This window comes from Tachypleus tridentatus, chromosome 4, assembly GCF_004210375.1.
Source record: "Tachypleus tridentatus isolate NWPU-2018 chromosome 4, ASM421037v1, whole genome shotgun sequence".
NCBI classification, from domain to species: Eukaryota; Metazoa; Arthropoda; class Merostomata; order Xiphosura; family Limulidae; genus Tachypleus; species Tachypleus tridentatus.
The window spans coordinates 56,162,081-56,176,793 of NC_134828.1; the positions used below are offsets into that span (position 1 = coordinate 56,162,081).

The 14,713-nt window shown below is 30.0% G+C and overlaps 1 protein-coding gene across 1 annotated transcript in view; it reads left to right on the plus strand.

Annotated features, from left to right (window-relative positions):
* The window catches only part of LOC143249181 (zwei Ig domain protein zig-8-like), a 156,582-nt gene extending 143,357 nt beyond the window's left edge, over positions 1 to 13,225 (plus strand). Inside the window, exon 5 of the mRNA XM_076498640.1 lies at positions 12,142 to 13,225. Within this exon, the coding sequence (XP_076354755.1) occupies positions 12,142 to 12,257 (116 nt within the window). The 3' untranslated portion in view covers positions 12,258 to 13,225. The remainder of the gene's footprint in view (positions 1 to 12,141) is intronic.
* Positions 13,226 to 14,713: the final 1,488 nt, after the last annotated feature.

Consider the following 14,713-nt stretch of genomic DNA (forward strand, 5'->3'; position numbering starts at 1 on the left):
AGTGACTTATTTACTTTAAATATTACTTTAATTATTATATCTTGGAGAATTAACTCTTTAAGCCATTTGTGACTTTGCAGAAATGGTGAACTTTTATCTGTTTTTCCTATTATGCATGTACCAAAAGAAATTTTATTAAGAAAGGTACAACATACTCCTTTTAAACTTATTGTTTATTACAGATGCACATCCTTTAACCCAATTAAGTATAAAAGTGTATCGGAATGAAATTTTAATTGAATTTGTAAGAATGTATATCATAATAAGCATCTTTCAAAATACATGGGTTTTAATTTCTTGCAAGATAAAAACGTTAAATAATGAAAAAAAATCATAAAACCATAAGATGATGCAAAGAAAGTTGAGTGAAATGATAATATTATAATGGTATAGTAGGAAGTATATGCCATGTTGCATTGCGTAGTAACGTTGTTATTATGATAAGTATAAATTTATTTTTTTAGGATTGTATGTACTTATAGGGAGAATTATAAAATATTTCGTATTAATGCTCGATTACATTTGAAAAGGAATATACTAAATGTTTTGATTGCGATGTTCATGTAGCAACATGCAAGTTAGCATCATATTTAATATTAACATCTGATCATTGATTGATTTATTGTTTGTAATTAAGTGCAAAGCTATACAATGGGCTATCTGTGCTCTGTAAGTCCGTAGACATAACGCTGTATTACTGGGGAGTAACTTCTAATCAAAGCTTCCTGCATAGATTACGAATAAAATGAATCCAGTATTGCGTATTACTAATTGAGTTAACTATATTTTCTTACTAAAATTAAAATAGGTTGTTTCATGAGTTTTATTATTAAATATCGCTTAATATAAGTATCGTTTCACAAAGTTGCAAATATATGACAATCCCTAATAACTGAACCAGCTAATAAACAAAACTATTGAACATAATACACTTTTATGCCATATTTTCGGTTGAACAGTATCGCACAGTATTTTACACCAAAATATTGTAGAATGAGAGTAAGTATCTTGTTAAATCATCTTGTACTGTGTATCACTAGCCCTCAGATAGTAATTGTAACAAATAATTAGTTACCACTTTAGTCACTTTCTAAAGAACCTTACATTGGTTTCTGATTATGGTAAATAGCCTAAAAGCGTCTTCTAAATTTATATTAAAATTTATTACAACCATCTATGTGAACATTATTTAAAATGACACTTTCAACTGCTAGAATTATAGGTACTTCTGTTTCAATTATGAAACATATCAGACGAATTCACTTGCTAAATTATCAGTCCAGAACAGACTTTATTTGTTTTCCGTACATTATTTTGTAATATATACATTTCAATGTAGTTTAGAGCTAAGGGCCATTTTTCAAAAAAGCTCCATTGGCAAGTCGGTATGTCTGTGGAATACCCCAATAAAAACCGGGTTTCGATACCCGTAACAAATAGATAGCCAATTATGTAGCTTTGTGCTTAATTAAAGAGAACAAAAACCTTCAACAGTAAACAAGCATTTTGACTCATTTGTTTTAATCTATTATATTTATACCAGTTGTTTTTTTTTTTAATTTCGTAAGTTTTACTTTATTGCTACAGAGGAAGAGAGCTGTTATTATCACTGTTTCGTTTCTAACACATAGTTCTGAGTTAAAATTGCTATGCAAAATATATTGTTCTACTGTCTATGATATGTCTATGTATACACAGTTCGCCTAATATATATAAAAAAAGGTAATGTTCAAATACACTTAAACACTGCATTGATAATCATTAACAATAAACTTTACATCATATAAAGACAGAATTTAATTTCATACAAATTAACAATAAATACTTTACATACATTGCTATGGTTCAACTAATTCACATGATCTCAACAGGTCTTATCTTCACGTAAATCTGTGAATATCAGAAACACAGTCAAGCCAATTATATAATGATTAAGTATTGGTCTAAAATTGTGAAGCATTGAAAACACGTCCAGTGAAACTGTTTTATGTTGACGTCTACACTACAGATTCTATTTTACGGTGTGACCACCTTTGAAAGTCACTATGAAGGGCGTCCATTAAAGGTTGATGAAATCACTCAACATATTGTTGCAAATAGATAACATCATCTTTATAGGCCAGTCTTAAGTATATTGCATATTTAAAAACTGTTAGCCCCTCCCAAACGGTTCCCCACTGGAACAGCGGTGTGTCTTTGGATTTACAACACTAAAATCAGGCCTTCGATTCACCTCGGTGGACATAGCAGATAGTTCGGTGTGGCTTTGCTATTTAAAAAAATACAAACCTCCCAAACGTCTTCAGGTTTCGTACCATTAAATAGATCGCTGCTCTTTCGCCCTATAGACCATTATCGGATAGGTCGAGCCAGTGTAATTTATTTATTATTTTCTGTAATGATAACATTTATATCATGATCTTTTTCTTCGTCACTCTACACTACCTACTTTCTCCCATTCCATAATGACCGAAATATTTCGTTTTCATGTGCTGTTCCTTCTGATAATCACCTGTAGTTATATACTGAAGCAAATTATGATCATAACCCTAACAAAGGATTAAGAAAGTCAGAGGTCAAGCAGTGAGTGCAAACTTATTAAACGTTATATAGTGATTAAAAGGAAAAAAAAAACAATAAGCAAAGTGCAAGTTTAGTGAATAAGAGTTCTATTTACTCAATAAGCAAGCACTGAGTCGAATGCAAGTTTAGTATGTCTAATATAATCATTTTACACATAAAATGTAAAAGAATAAAAGTTATCACAACATCGACCATTTCAATGCTCATTTAATGAAAATCAGCAAAAATGCACTTGGTTGGACTTTAATAGAACTTAAACACTTACTTGAAATTCTAGTTATCTTTAGAAACACAAACTAATAAGTTTAATTATTCCTTTTCTAATATTGAAAGCTTCTAACCCTGAGGTTATCTTAATCATTCGACGTTATTTTTTAAATATCTAATACTATCTTTAGTTAACAATAAATATTTCCCAAATAATGACTGCTAAAATCTCAACGTAAGTATGAGTAAGTTAGCTTGTAAGTGTATTATCCTGGCAACATTATAAGGCAGAAAGAATTCAGTTCTTCATGTTTTTATTTATAAACTATTGTTAATAAGTATTAAATGAATTATAAGATTAAAACAAAATTTCTCGAGTACTGATGTTATTATTAACATTTTATAAACATGTTGAGGAAACCAAATGATAAATCAAACCATTCGACTACCCTTCATACTAATGTACTGTATGTATATTTTCATGTCTTCTAATTTTCCTCATGGAGGTAAAGTTAAAAAATATTTCTTTGCAATTAGCTACGCACGTACGTATAAAAATGTATTCCATCCAAAATCAATGAAGGAGGTTTCTGTATTAATAAAAAATATATTTTATCAGGTTAAGTCATTGTTAACATGTCAGAATAAATAAAAACTGGCACATCTTCAAACTACATTGCAACCTACAAAGATATATCACTTGAAAAACAACTGTTGAAATACAATTTTTTGTCATGAAATAAACTACAGCCTATCAGCAAATAAAAAAAACTTATTGCGCTTGAAATATTATAAGGCATAATTATGCTATTCAGAAGAGTAACCAAGTACAACTATATTAAATGTTATTTTTATTTCATGGAAAAATACTGTGCGATATATAATATGATTACTTGAAAGTTTCGAAAGAAAAACGTCAACAAAAGTAAAAGTATGTCAGTTAATCAAGCTTTCAACATTGTCAATTGCTAATATTGTTTTTGGATGTTAGTTTTAATTAATATATTATCAACTGAAGCGGTGTGCACCCTTAGAACTACGATTTATTAAGTTATTTTCTAATTAACACGGGCAGCCTAGACACAAGCTTTATAGTATAGGAAAAGTCCATATTTTTAATCCAGTAATAATGTTTATAAATATTAATAAAATAATAAATGTTGAATAGTTTTATAAACCATTTAGTATTATAAACAAAACATTGACCAAGGTTTCTAAAACATTAAATTTGTTTCATATTGTAGTTGTTTCTTCGCCCTGTATTAATAATTGTCATTAAGCATATGTTTTGAGTTGTAATTGAACAATTAATACAACTCTATATTGGTACAGCGTGGTTAAAAGGTGCTACTTGTTAATCTTTTTCTCTATGGTTGGCAGCTCAAAATTAAGGAATTGATAGCTATCAATAAGCAACTAAACAAAATATATTGTTTTACTTTTATAAATACGTTTTTGTATTGTAATGCTTAAAACGTATTTGATCTTTTCAAAACAGTTTTTCTTTTACTATTAGTGAAGTTGTTAATTGTAAGTCTACAAACACAGTCACGATAACCAAGCTTTTTGGAAAATTCGACCAGAGTGCTGAAATCGCGTCTTTGAAACAAAAGATGTGTTCTTCTGTAAATTACATACATCTTTTTTCATTAGTTTGTTCTATTTAACAAAGTAGAAACCTTAAAAAATAGAACCGTTATGTAATGATCACGTTTCTCGGATGTCAATATCGTCATATGTAACATCATGTACGAATGCTTACGAGGGAACATTTCACCAATCACTTCTATAAAAAAATACATTTTACAGTTTATTCTGTTCTTCATGTTATAATACACCATAAAATCACATTTTTGTATTACAGTTTATGATTCTTATTCATCCTTTAATGTACTTGACATTGTAAATATACATTCTTCATTAATCTAACTCTGAATACGTTCTGTTTGTATTACCATTTTGTTCTAACACAACCAAACAAATAAAGTATTGCTGTTGATATTATTATTGCTATTAACAATATTATATTATATTATTATTAAGTAGTGTCGTACTTAAGAGAAGGTATTCACAAGGATTCCAAATAATTGACACCCCATTGAATATCTAAGCAAAAATCTGACGTTTCAAAGTATATGTACAATATGTTATACACATATATGTTAATAATACGTATATGTTAAGGATACGCCAAAAAGTCGTAAAGTATAATAACTTTAATTTTTTTAAAACAACATCTTTTTCGTCTGCTACCACGTCATCAGGTCTAGTCATTAGACGGTTCGATTTATCACTACAAAATTTCTACAGCTTACTTGACCGGTCTATGAGTACCCACTTTTGATATTTCATTAAATATGTACAGATTTTCTAATAAATTTTAAACATATCATGGACGTACTTAAATATCCTTTAAACTCAAATCAACCTAACAGCTTGCGCTACGTATCAATGGATTGACACGTGACAGTTTTTAAAGTTTAGTATATACTTTATACAGTTAGAACAAAAAGAGCAAAGAAACAAGAGTATTGAAATTATGAATTTTAAATAAAGTAGGAATGCTACTTTTTATGCTTCAAAAATTAATGAAACAAGAATTAAAATCACAATCACAAATTTATAAAGTTTACTCCTTACTTTGGCAGCTTTATACACTTATCTCTTGGCTAAAACTAGGATTACATTCTATATATTTGCATGTGTGGTTTTAATCCTTGTTTCGTTACTTTTTGTAGCAGAATCCCTACATCATTTGCAAATTCATGTTTTTAAATAAATTTATATTATGAAAAACATTCTATTCATAAGAGGTGGAAAATTTTATGCATTAGATATGCTGTGTTCCTCAAATGATGCTGGATTTTATATGAAAATATTAGTATAAAAATAGCATGTATAATTGTGCTAATACTAAATACATATCAGATTTTCTACAATTATGAAAGTTAGTTAATTACTACTATAAATATAATATTTATAATGCGTGTTAACATGTATATGAAGGTTCCGTTCACTAAATTTGATTATTATAATGTTTATTTGGCGTTCCCATAAATATATTAAAAAGTGAATTATCAGAAATATGAAATTTCCATAGATCGTGCATATATTAACTCAACATGTTAATATAATAAGAATCATTTAAAAACTATATTTACCAATAAAGTAATTACAAACCAACTGCAAAAAGATAAGGAATTTTTAACTTGTAACTGATACTTTTCTTAAATTTTGAATATTTTTTCTTTCCTTGATGTCAAACATTATTATCTTACATTGCTGCAATATGTGATTAAAGTTTCAGTATAGATGTGTGTATATATATTCTGTAATAAAACGGTGATAAATCGGGTAAAAATTATCGTTGAAAATTGTAGACATGCTGATCTAATAACGTAATTTAAAAATACAAATTTAAAACAAACAATCAGATGTTTCGGCGACGACTGCCGTTATCTTCATTAGTACTGTTTAGAAGATTTGTAAAGTTCTAAAGCTTATGATTGCACAATAGTGGGTAATATTTGGTAGGAATATATATATATGCTTATTTTTGTTATTACGTGATGCAGTAATTTCTCTAAAACCTCGAAATAATGAAATAAACAAGAAAGCGTATTAGTTAATTTAACATTAATACCATAAGGAAGGTGAGAGTAATCACGACTGAGGCCATTTGATTTAAAATTTTTGTTTTCAAACTGATATTTCTATAAGTGTGTTCATAGTTTTAAATACTATTTCGTTTCACGATTTTGTTCCTTAAATGTTGCTGTTTCTCGATGGGACAGCGTTAAGTCTACGGATTTACAACGTTAAAATCAGGCCTTCAAATCCCCTCGGTGGACTCAGCTAATAGTCCGATGTGGCTTTGCTGTAAGAAAACACAAATTAGCGAATGTTGCTAACTCATTAAATGTGCACAAAATAAGCACATTTAAACCACTAACAAAACTTTTAAATTTCCCATAGGCTTAAAATCTCCCTTAACATTTAAAGTATTCATAAATTATTTTTTTATTATGGCTGAAATAATGTATAAGACTTAGTTTAATTGAATATTTTACTTTTTAGTAAGTTCCCCGCTGACACAGTGGTAAGTTTATGGATTTACAAATCTAAAATAAAGTGTTCGATTCTCCTTGGTGGACTCAGCAGATAGTTGTTCTTTCCTTTGCTCAATAAATATATTTTTCACTAAAATCCCAGTGTTTAATAAAACTATCTGCTTTTTGCATGGTTGACTATTACGGATCTCTTCAAATTTATGTTCTATTATATTTTTCAAACAACTATAACGTTAAATAAATATTACAAGACGGTTTCTATATACATACACACCGTATCTTATTTTGAATAATAAGTGACATTTTCCTATTGAGACTGCGAATTACTTTGGTTTTCGGTCTTTCATTTGCACGTAAATGATTAACAATTCTATCTTTTTAGTGAATTGAACAAAATTAGTAAAATCTGGTTATGTCTCATTAGAAATGATCTACCTTCAGAGTAACATGATCAATATACCATTCCTGAGTTCATTGGCTTTCTAAAGCGTTGTTCAGAATTTTTCTCTGTTTTTGCTCAGGAACAGTCCCGATAAACTATTTTTCTGGATCTTTTTGTGAATAATTTTGTAGATTAATATCAGTATATAATTCACTATTTTTAACAGGCACTATTGCACTGTACAAACGTTCCTCAGTCCCAGACTGTCTATTTAGCTAGTTCCGGATTTAGATATTTAGTGCTCACTGTCTCTTTAACTCCTAATAAATAATCGTATTCTGCATTTCCGATTTTGTTATCACAAGTGAAAGCAATATTATCCGTTACAAATCTGCATCCGGAACTGAATAGACAGTCTGGTACTGGGGAGCTCTTATTGAGTGTAACTGCATTACTACTAAAATATTTGTTAAGGTATCAGTCCTTCTTGTTTCAGAGCTGTTTTTTGACGATGATAAAAACAAAGAGCATGGTACAGAGTTGGTCAAAATGTTTACATACTGCTCCATATTGATGTTATTATCTGCATGCCTGGAGTAATTGTTGAATAAATGCACGAGAAGTCATATTGAAGGTAGCGTACGATTGGAAAAACATGTACCAGTTTATATTCTGGCCTGTATAAGTTGATCTTCAAAACACACATGTTTTGTATTAAAGGATGTGGTTTGGGTAAAATATTTTCCAAAACAGATCAACGGTCTTTATTTAGACAATTTTTCGGTACTCATTGCTCGTCACGGGACGTAAAGTAAAGAAAACGTACCCTACGCGGTACTCGTCACGTAAGGTAAAGAAAAGCTGCAGTAAAATATTAAGAGACTAAAATAGGACTAATTAAACTCAGTTTCGACTTAATGATCATATATATTGCTATATGTTAATTTTTGCCTATGCTATTACTTAGGAATGATGCACAAACCATTCTTACTATCTTGTGTATTAGCTATTCCTACATTTAATTCCCTTTTTGAAACGTTTACCGTTGCTTTGGTTTCTTTAAATGCAATGTTTCAGTAGACATTCGAAAGTTGTATTCATAAACAATTTCCATATACCATGAGGCTCCAACCATGATATTTATTGCTTATCTATTATTGATTGTACTTAAGTTTTTTTATGGAAACAACAAATGTCTTTTCGGAAGCAAACTTCAAAATGTCATGATAACATCGTTTACACTAGAATTATTACTATTTATTAAATTTCTACGAGTTACCAAAAATACTTATACAAACGGATACTCCCTTTGAAACTATGTTACCTCAGTGAAACTGGTTGACACGGTTTTTTTTTTGTTATCACGTAATAAATAAGAAGCAGAAGAAAGAACAAGAAATTCGAACTTTTTGTGCGGTATTTACAGAAATTTCTAAAAGTTGTTACTCAGTCATTGAATAGATAATGTTATAAAAGAAAACACTGTATGATATTGTAAAGTTCTGATGATCTGTTGAGGAGATATTTAAAATATAATTTCGATGAACAGTTTGAGTTATCCCGACATAAGCATTGCCAACGTCTGCCTAATATATTGTTATACGTTAATTTTTGCCTATACTATTATGTAGAAATGACACACATGCCATCCCTATTATCCTATTTGCATAGACGGTAATTTTGCAATAGAAGAATCCATGGGATTTTGATCGGAGAATTTGGTTTTTAAGGAATATTCCACTCTTCCACATGGATTTTTAATCAACTAAGTCTCGAAGTTGCATCTAAGGAAACATATTTACCATAAACCTTATATAATTTATTTGTATAACTGGTACAATGGAAAGATCTGAAAATTATTTAACACGGCCCATTCTCAACCAGATGATCAATTTATTCATACGTATTATTAGCATTTCTTGTGGTGAGAAATGTATACCAAACGGCTTTAGAATATAAATTAATATTTTTAACAAAAGTGTAACCATAAAGTTTTACACTATAGATTAAGTATTTATAGGAATAATAATAACAAAACAAATTTACACTATATACTCCATAAAATCTTTAGACTATACAACTAACATACACCTACGACCTAATGTTCACCTGCAAGCTCAAAGCAAAAGTAATATTTATAGCAAATTCGATGATCCAATGAAAAAAATCAGATTAATAGAAAACCTGAAGGCATATGAGAAAACTAAATAAAACATTTTACCTAACTGAGAGCCCAGTCACACAAAACAAGCTCGCTCTTTCAGTCGTGATGGTGTTTTAATCTGACGGTCAATCCCACTATTCGTTAATAAAAGAGTAGCCCAAGGTTTGGCAGTGGGTGGTAATGAGGAGCTGCCTTCTATCTAGATTTACACTGCTAAATTAGGGACGGCTGACGCACATAGCCCTTGTGTAGTTTTGCGCGAAATTCAAAACAAACCAAACCTAACTGAGAATCATATAGATAACTACTTAGCACAAAACAAAAATATAGTTATTTTTGAAGTTGATTAATACTCTCGTTCTTTCTCACGACTAAGATGATTGAGATAAGTGAAAAATGTGTATTTATGATGAACTATATGAAAGTAGACTTAGGTAGAAGTTTGATAACGAGGAACCTACTTTGTGGCTAATATAATTTGAAGACAGCTCAAATGGATACATTTGTAGAAACGTTATACATTTGTTACTATATTCAAGTTCTAATAATGTTTTCTTTGCTACCAGTTATTATTGTCTTCAAAACGTATTAGGTAGCAGTTTGTTAAATCATAACAACAAAAATACATATACGCAGGTTTCAATCCCGTTAGCGGTTTGTGAATATTTATTTATTTATTTACACATTTAATGGTTCTTGACTTATGTGTTTTTAACTGTATGCACATTACATTTGTCATTTCTTTCTCCCCTCCATCTTTTCACAGAAAAGCTGTTGACTAGCGAAATCATGAAGTACAGTTAAATAGGTGATCTAAGAATGTTAGTAAGAAAAAAGGCAATTTGAAAAGGACAGACGCTGAAAAGAAAGAATTCTTGGACATCCAGTTTTGTTAATATATTACATTCAAATATACATTATATTTAATTTATAAAATTAAACGTGGAAATGCAGTCTGTCTAAGGCTAAGCATAGCTTAGAAACGACTGTACTAATAATGCATTCGCATGCAAGCAAATAATTTACACGTGTATTATTTTCCTTATAACTATCAATTTCTTCTAATATTCTGTTCCTTATAATTAACATTTTAAGTGTTATTAAGCAAAATATTTATACTACAGAATGACGTCAGTTTTAATCCCCACATTAGTGAGAATATGAATTTACATAACTAAAAGAGAAACATGCGTGCGTGCACGGAAAGCTTTCTAAACTACATTAAAAATGAAATTAGCAGTACAAAAGTACTAAAGGCGTCACCATACGTACAAGGAATGGGTAGGTGTATATAGTACTAAGCAAAGCAAAGGGAATGGTATTTCAAGAATGGATATGTCATCCCTCGTAGTTCTACATCAGATGGTGGCTATGTGTTTTAAGGGTTTATTTGTAAATTTATTTATTTGTGTGTAAGAACTTAGAGCATCGAGTGCCGTTGCTATGTGAGTTTTAACATTCTACCCTGTAATCAAGGCTTTGAAAGCGTCGTTAGATCTGTTTGTTGCCTCGTACTTTTTAAATCAACTGGTTTGTCACTTTTCATAAGACAATTCGACTCAAAATATCTTTTGTACTAGAGGTGTTTGGTGGTATTAGCCGTATCGCGGAATAGATGTAATCTTGCAGTTACTCAGACATTTGAGTATTATAGGTAGTTCGTTTCATTGTTTTAATTACTTTAAGAAACAGCATTGCCTTTACTTTTCCTAACATTTGTATATTCGGCTACAAAATAGAAAAACAGCACCAGAAAAAAAAAAAAAAAGGTTTAGTACACGAAACGCAGATTTTCCTCTTTGTAACCATTATTTGGTATTTACCCTAAAAGAGGTAGTTAGGACACTTGACTTATAATTTGTGGTTTGCAGGTTAAAATCCACGTTACACCAAAATGCTTGACCTTTCAGTCGTGGGAGCGTTATAATGGTACCGTCAATTCCACTATTCATTGGTAAAAGCGTAACCCAAGAGGTGGCGGTGGGTGGTGATGACTAGCTGCCTTCCCTCGAGTCTTACAATGTTAAATTAGGGACGGCTAGCGCATATAGCCCATGTATAGATTGCACGAAATTTAGAAAAACGGACAACTTAAAAACTCTAAAACATGTTATTTCTTTAAAACCATTCTTATTCATTTTAATGAAACTGTTCTAACTTACTAAAACGCAATTTTTGTGATCTATATAAACCATTTTCATGTGAAAGTTCGAATAAGATTCAGTTTTATTTTACGTTCAAGTATTCTTGTTGCCCGATGTTTCGAATTCTCTTACCAGCTCTTGGAATTTCTCAAAGAAAAAACATTTGCGAAGTCGTTTTGGTACTTTAAAAAAAAAAACTGAAGACAGTAAAGAAGAAAAAAAAACAAGAACACTGAACACTTTGAAGTAAGATAAAATCCAACAATTTATTTGTATTTTTAGGGTTCTTTATGTTTCATAAAATAGTTCAGGTGCTTTTATTCACACCAAATTTTCATGAACTAGCACCACTAAACCTAGAAGTCGTTTATCAAATCTGCTTCTGAATTACTGCTATTGTTCCTAGTGAATGACGTGCGACTGAAAGACGGTTGTATTTAGTTTAGTATGCTTAATTACACACAAAAAATACCTTGCTGATACTTTTCGTGTTTAATGTTTTGTTTTTGTGTCATGAAAGGTGAATTTTCTTAGCCAAAAATAAAAGAAATCCGAAAGCTCAAACATTTTTTATTTTATTTTAATTTCTAGGAGAAAATCCAGCAGCTATTCAGCGGGATACAAGTGCATCGCTGTCGTCCTCAAACAGTCATCATGACCGTTGTGTTACTTTTGTGGCGATTGTTTCATGGGCTCTTCTGAGGTGACATCTGTGCTACGTTTCAGCTATTTGTTTTTTTATCTTTTTGTCATGGCAGCCTACTGTTGTATCGGGATATATTTTAAAATTGATGTGCGAGGATCGGGTGGATGACGTAGTCCCATTTATGAAAATGGTGAGTTGTGTATTAGATGTTTGAAATGCTCTGTAACTACAGTGAACAGCGAGTGGAGTTAAAAATATTGTACACAGGGCTTCTTTTTTATGCTCGTGACTCTTCGGATATAATATTGATTGTAAATGCTCATTCTTGTTTATGTATAATTCTTATTTGGTAAGCCATAAAAATGAGCACATCTAAGTTTATACGTTAACGATGGTTGAGAGTGCTAAAGTATCTCGTATGTGTTTTGAAATTAAAGACATCAAACAATACGAACATAGCACAGATGATGTAACTTGAAAATGTTTTGCATTCGTAAATTGATTAAATAAAAGCATGAAATATGTTATTGAGAGAAAATTATTTTCCATGTAATGCTGATGGTAGATCTGGAAGCGACACTATGATCAAGTGATGTTGAAATCTTTTCCAGATGCATATTACAAAGATTGAAAAAAAATGTAGTCATGAATTGTAAAAAAAAAACCTTCAATACATGTTAAGATATATCACTTGAATAACTATATATCAATCTGAGAAGCAAAATTATTCGTTTTATTATATTTTAAAATAGTTTCCTTAGGTTTTCTCTTATAAGGATACGGTGTCGTTTAATATGACGATAACATGTATGATATTCGAGTAAATTTCATACACTGTTAAAAGAAGTAGAATAATTTACTACGTATTCACTGATAATGTCCATATTTTCGTCATGTATGAAGAAAGCTCCTGTCTCAAACATTCAACATTCCGAGACACTGAATGCTCAATCCAAGTTTATTAGAAAGGCAACTTGTAACGTGTTAGTTTCACTTGAATAAAAAATAGTGATTTGGTACTGATGAAAATAGTGAATGTGTATTTCATTAACAAATATTTTAACATTTTTTGACTTAACACTTTATGAGCACTTTCAACACATAATTAATGGTAAAAAAACATAAAAAAATCTGAAACTTTAATTTCCACTGTTGTAATATAAACACATAAAATGTTAATTAAGAAACAAAACACGAAAAATAATTACATATATTCTAATATAAACCTAAAGTTTGACATATCAAATGTAAAGGTGAATACATGATAATTATCTTGGTTTTCTTAATTGAAATATTTTACTTATATGTTTCAATCATGACTATTTTTGTTGCAGGATAACAGGTATTGAAAATTCTAGATTAAAATTTTGAAATCACAGTTGCAATACAAAATTAATGATTTAAAATTTTTAATGAGCAATAACTTTAACTCTTTTTATTTTAAAGCTAATTTAATTTGATTAATAAATAAAATTGTCTTAGTGAAGGACGAATTTCAACTTTGTTTTTTAGGTTTATCTTTAAATTTTTGTTAGTAATATTCGAAAAATTTCAACAATTTTGTAAATAACGGCTAACACTGTAATACAGTACCATTATCAATGATTTCACAAGCTAATAATTGTTTGTTTAGAATTACGCACAGAGCTACCCAATGGGCTATCTGTGCTCTGCCCACTGCGGGCATCGAAACCCGGTTTTCAGCCGTGTGAGTCTGCAGACATACCGATGTGCCACTGCTAAGCAAGTGTTATATATCAATGAAGTAAAGTAGACATAGTTCAAATTATGACTATAGTTGGAACATCTATTTTATTTACATTTTTAATTATAGTTATTCAACCTTACGATTCGACGTAAATACGGTAACTGGATGAAGTTTAGTAAAAAATATGCGTTTCTGTACGAATATATTTAAAGTAAAAATACATACCTCCACTATTTGAAATATCTAAAAAAATATTAATTTTATTTAAAGGACTGAAAGTAGACAGGTACCTTTCATCTTTAAAGCTGTCCTGAAATCCTAGAAAACATAATGTTCTTCGAGTGAACACGATAGTACAGTTTGTTTTGTTAATGACAATTTAATGGAAATAAATAGCTGAATGGTACAGTCGTTATCTTCGAATACTCGCGAAATTTACTTGTTTTACAGAGAAATCATATCTTTGTTCGAAAACTTTTAATCCTTGATAAAATCATTGAAAGTACTTCACTACAAACATAATGAAATTAAGTGTGTTTTTTTTCAAAAGAGATGTAATGTTTACATTATAAAAGGCTCTCTGTGGTAAAATGATAATAATTTTTGAACCTCGTTTTGCTTTTATATTTCTAGAGTTAGTATTTTGAACAACTTTTGATCCATGGCGGGACGTCTGCAGTTTAAATAAGAGTAATGCTAACTTAACAAACACGTTCATCATCAAAGTAATTACTTTTCTCTGAAGGTGCAATTATACGTAAAACAGTAATTGTCTGAGATAGATTTCAGTTTGACTTCAGTTTTCAAAA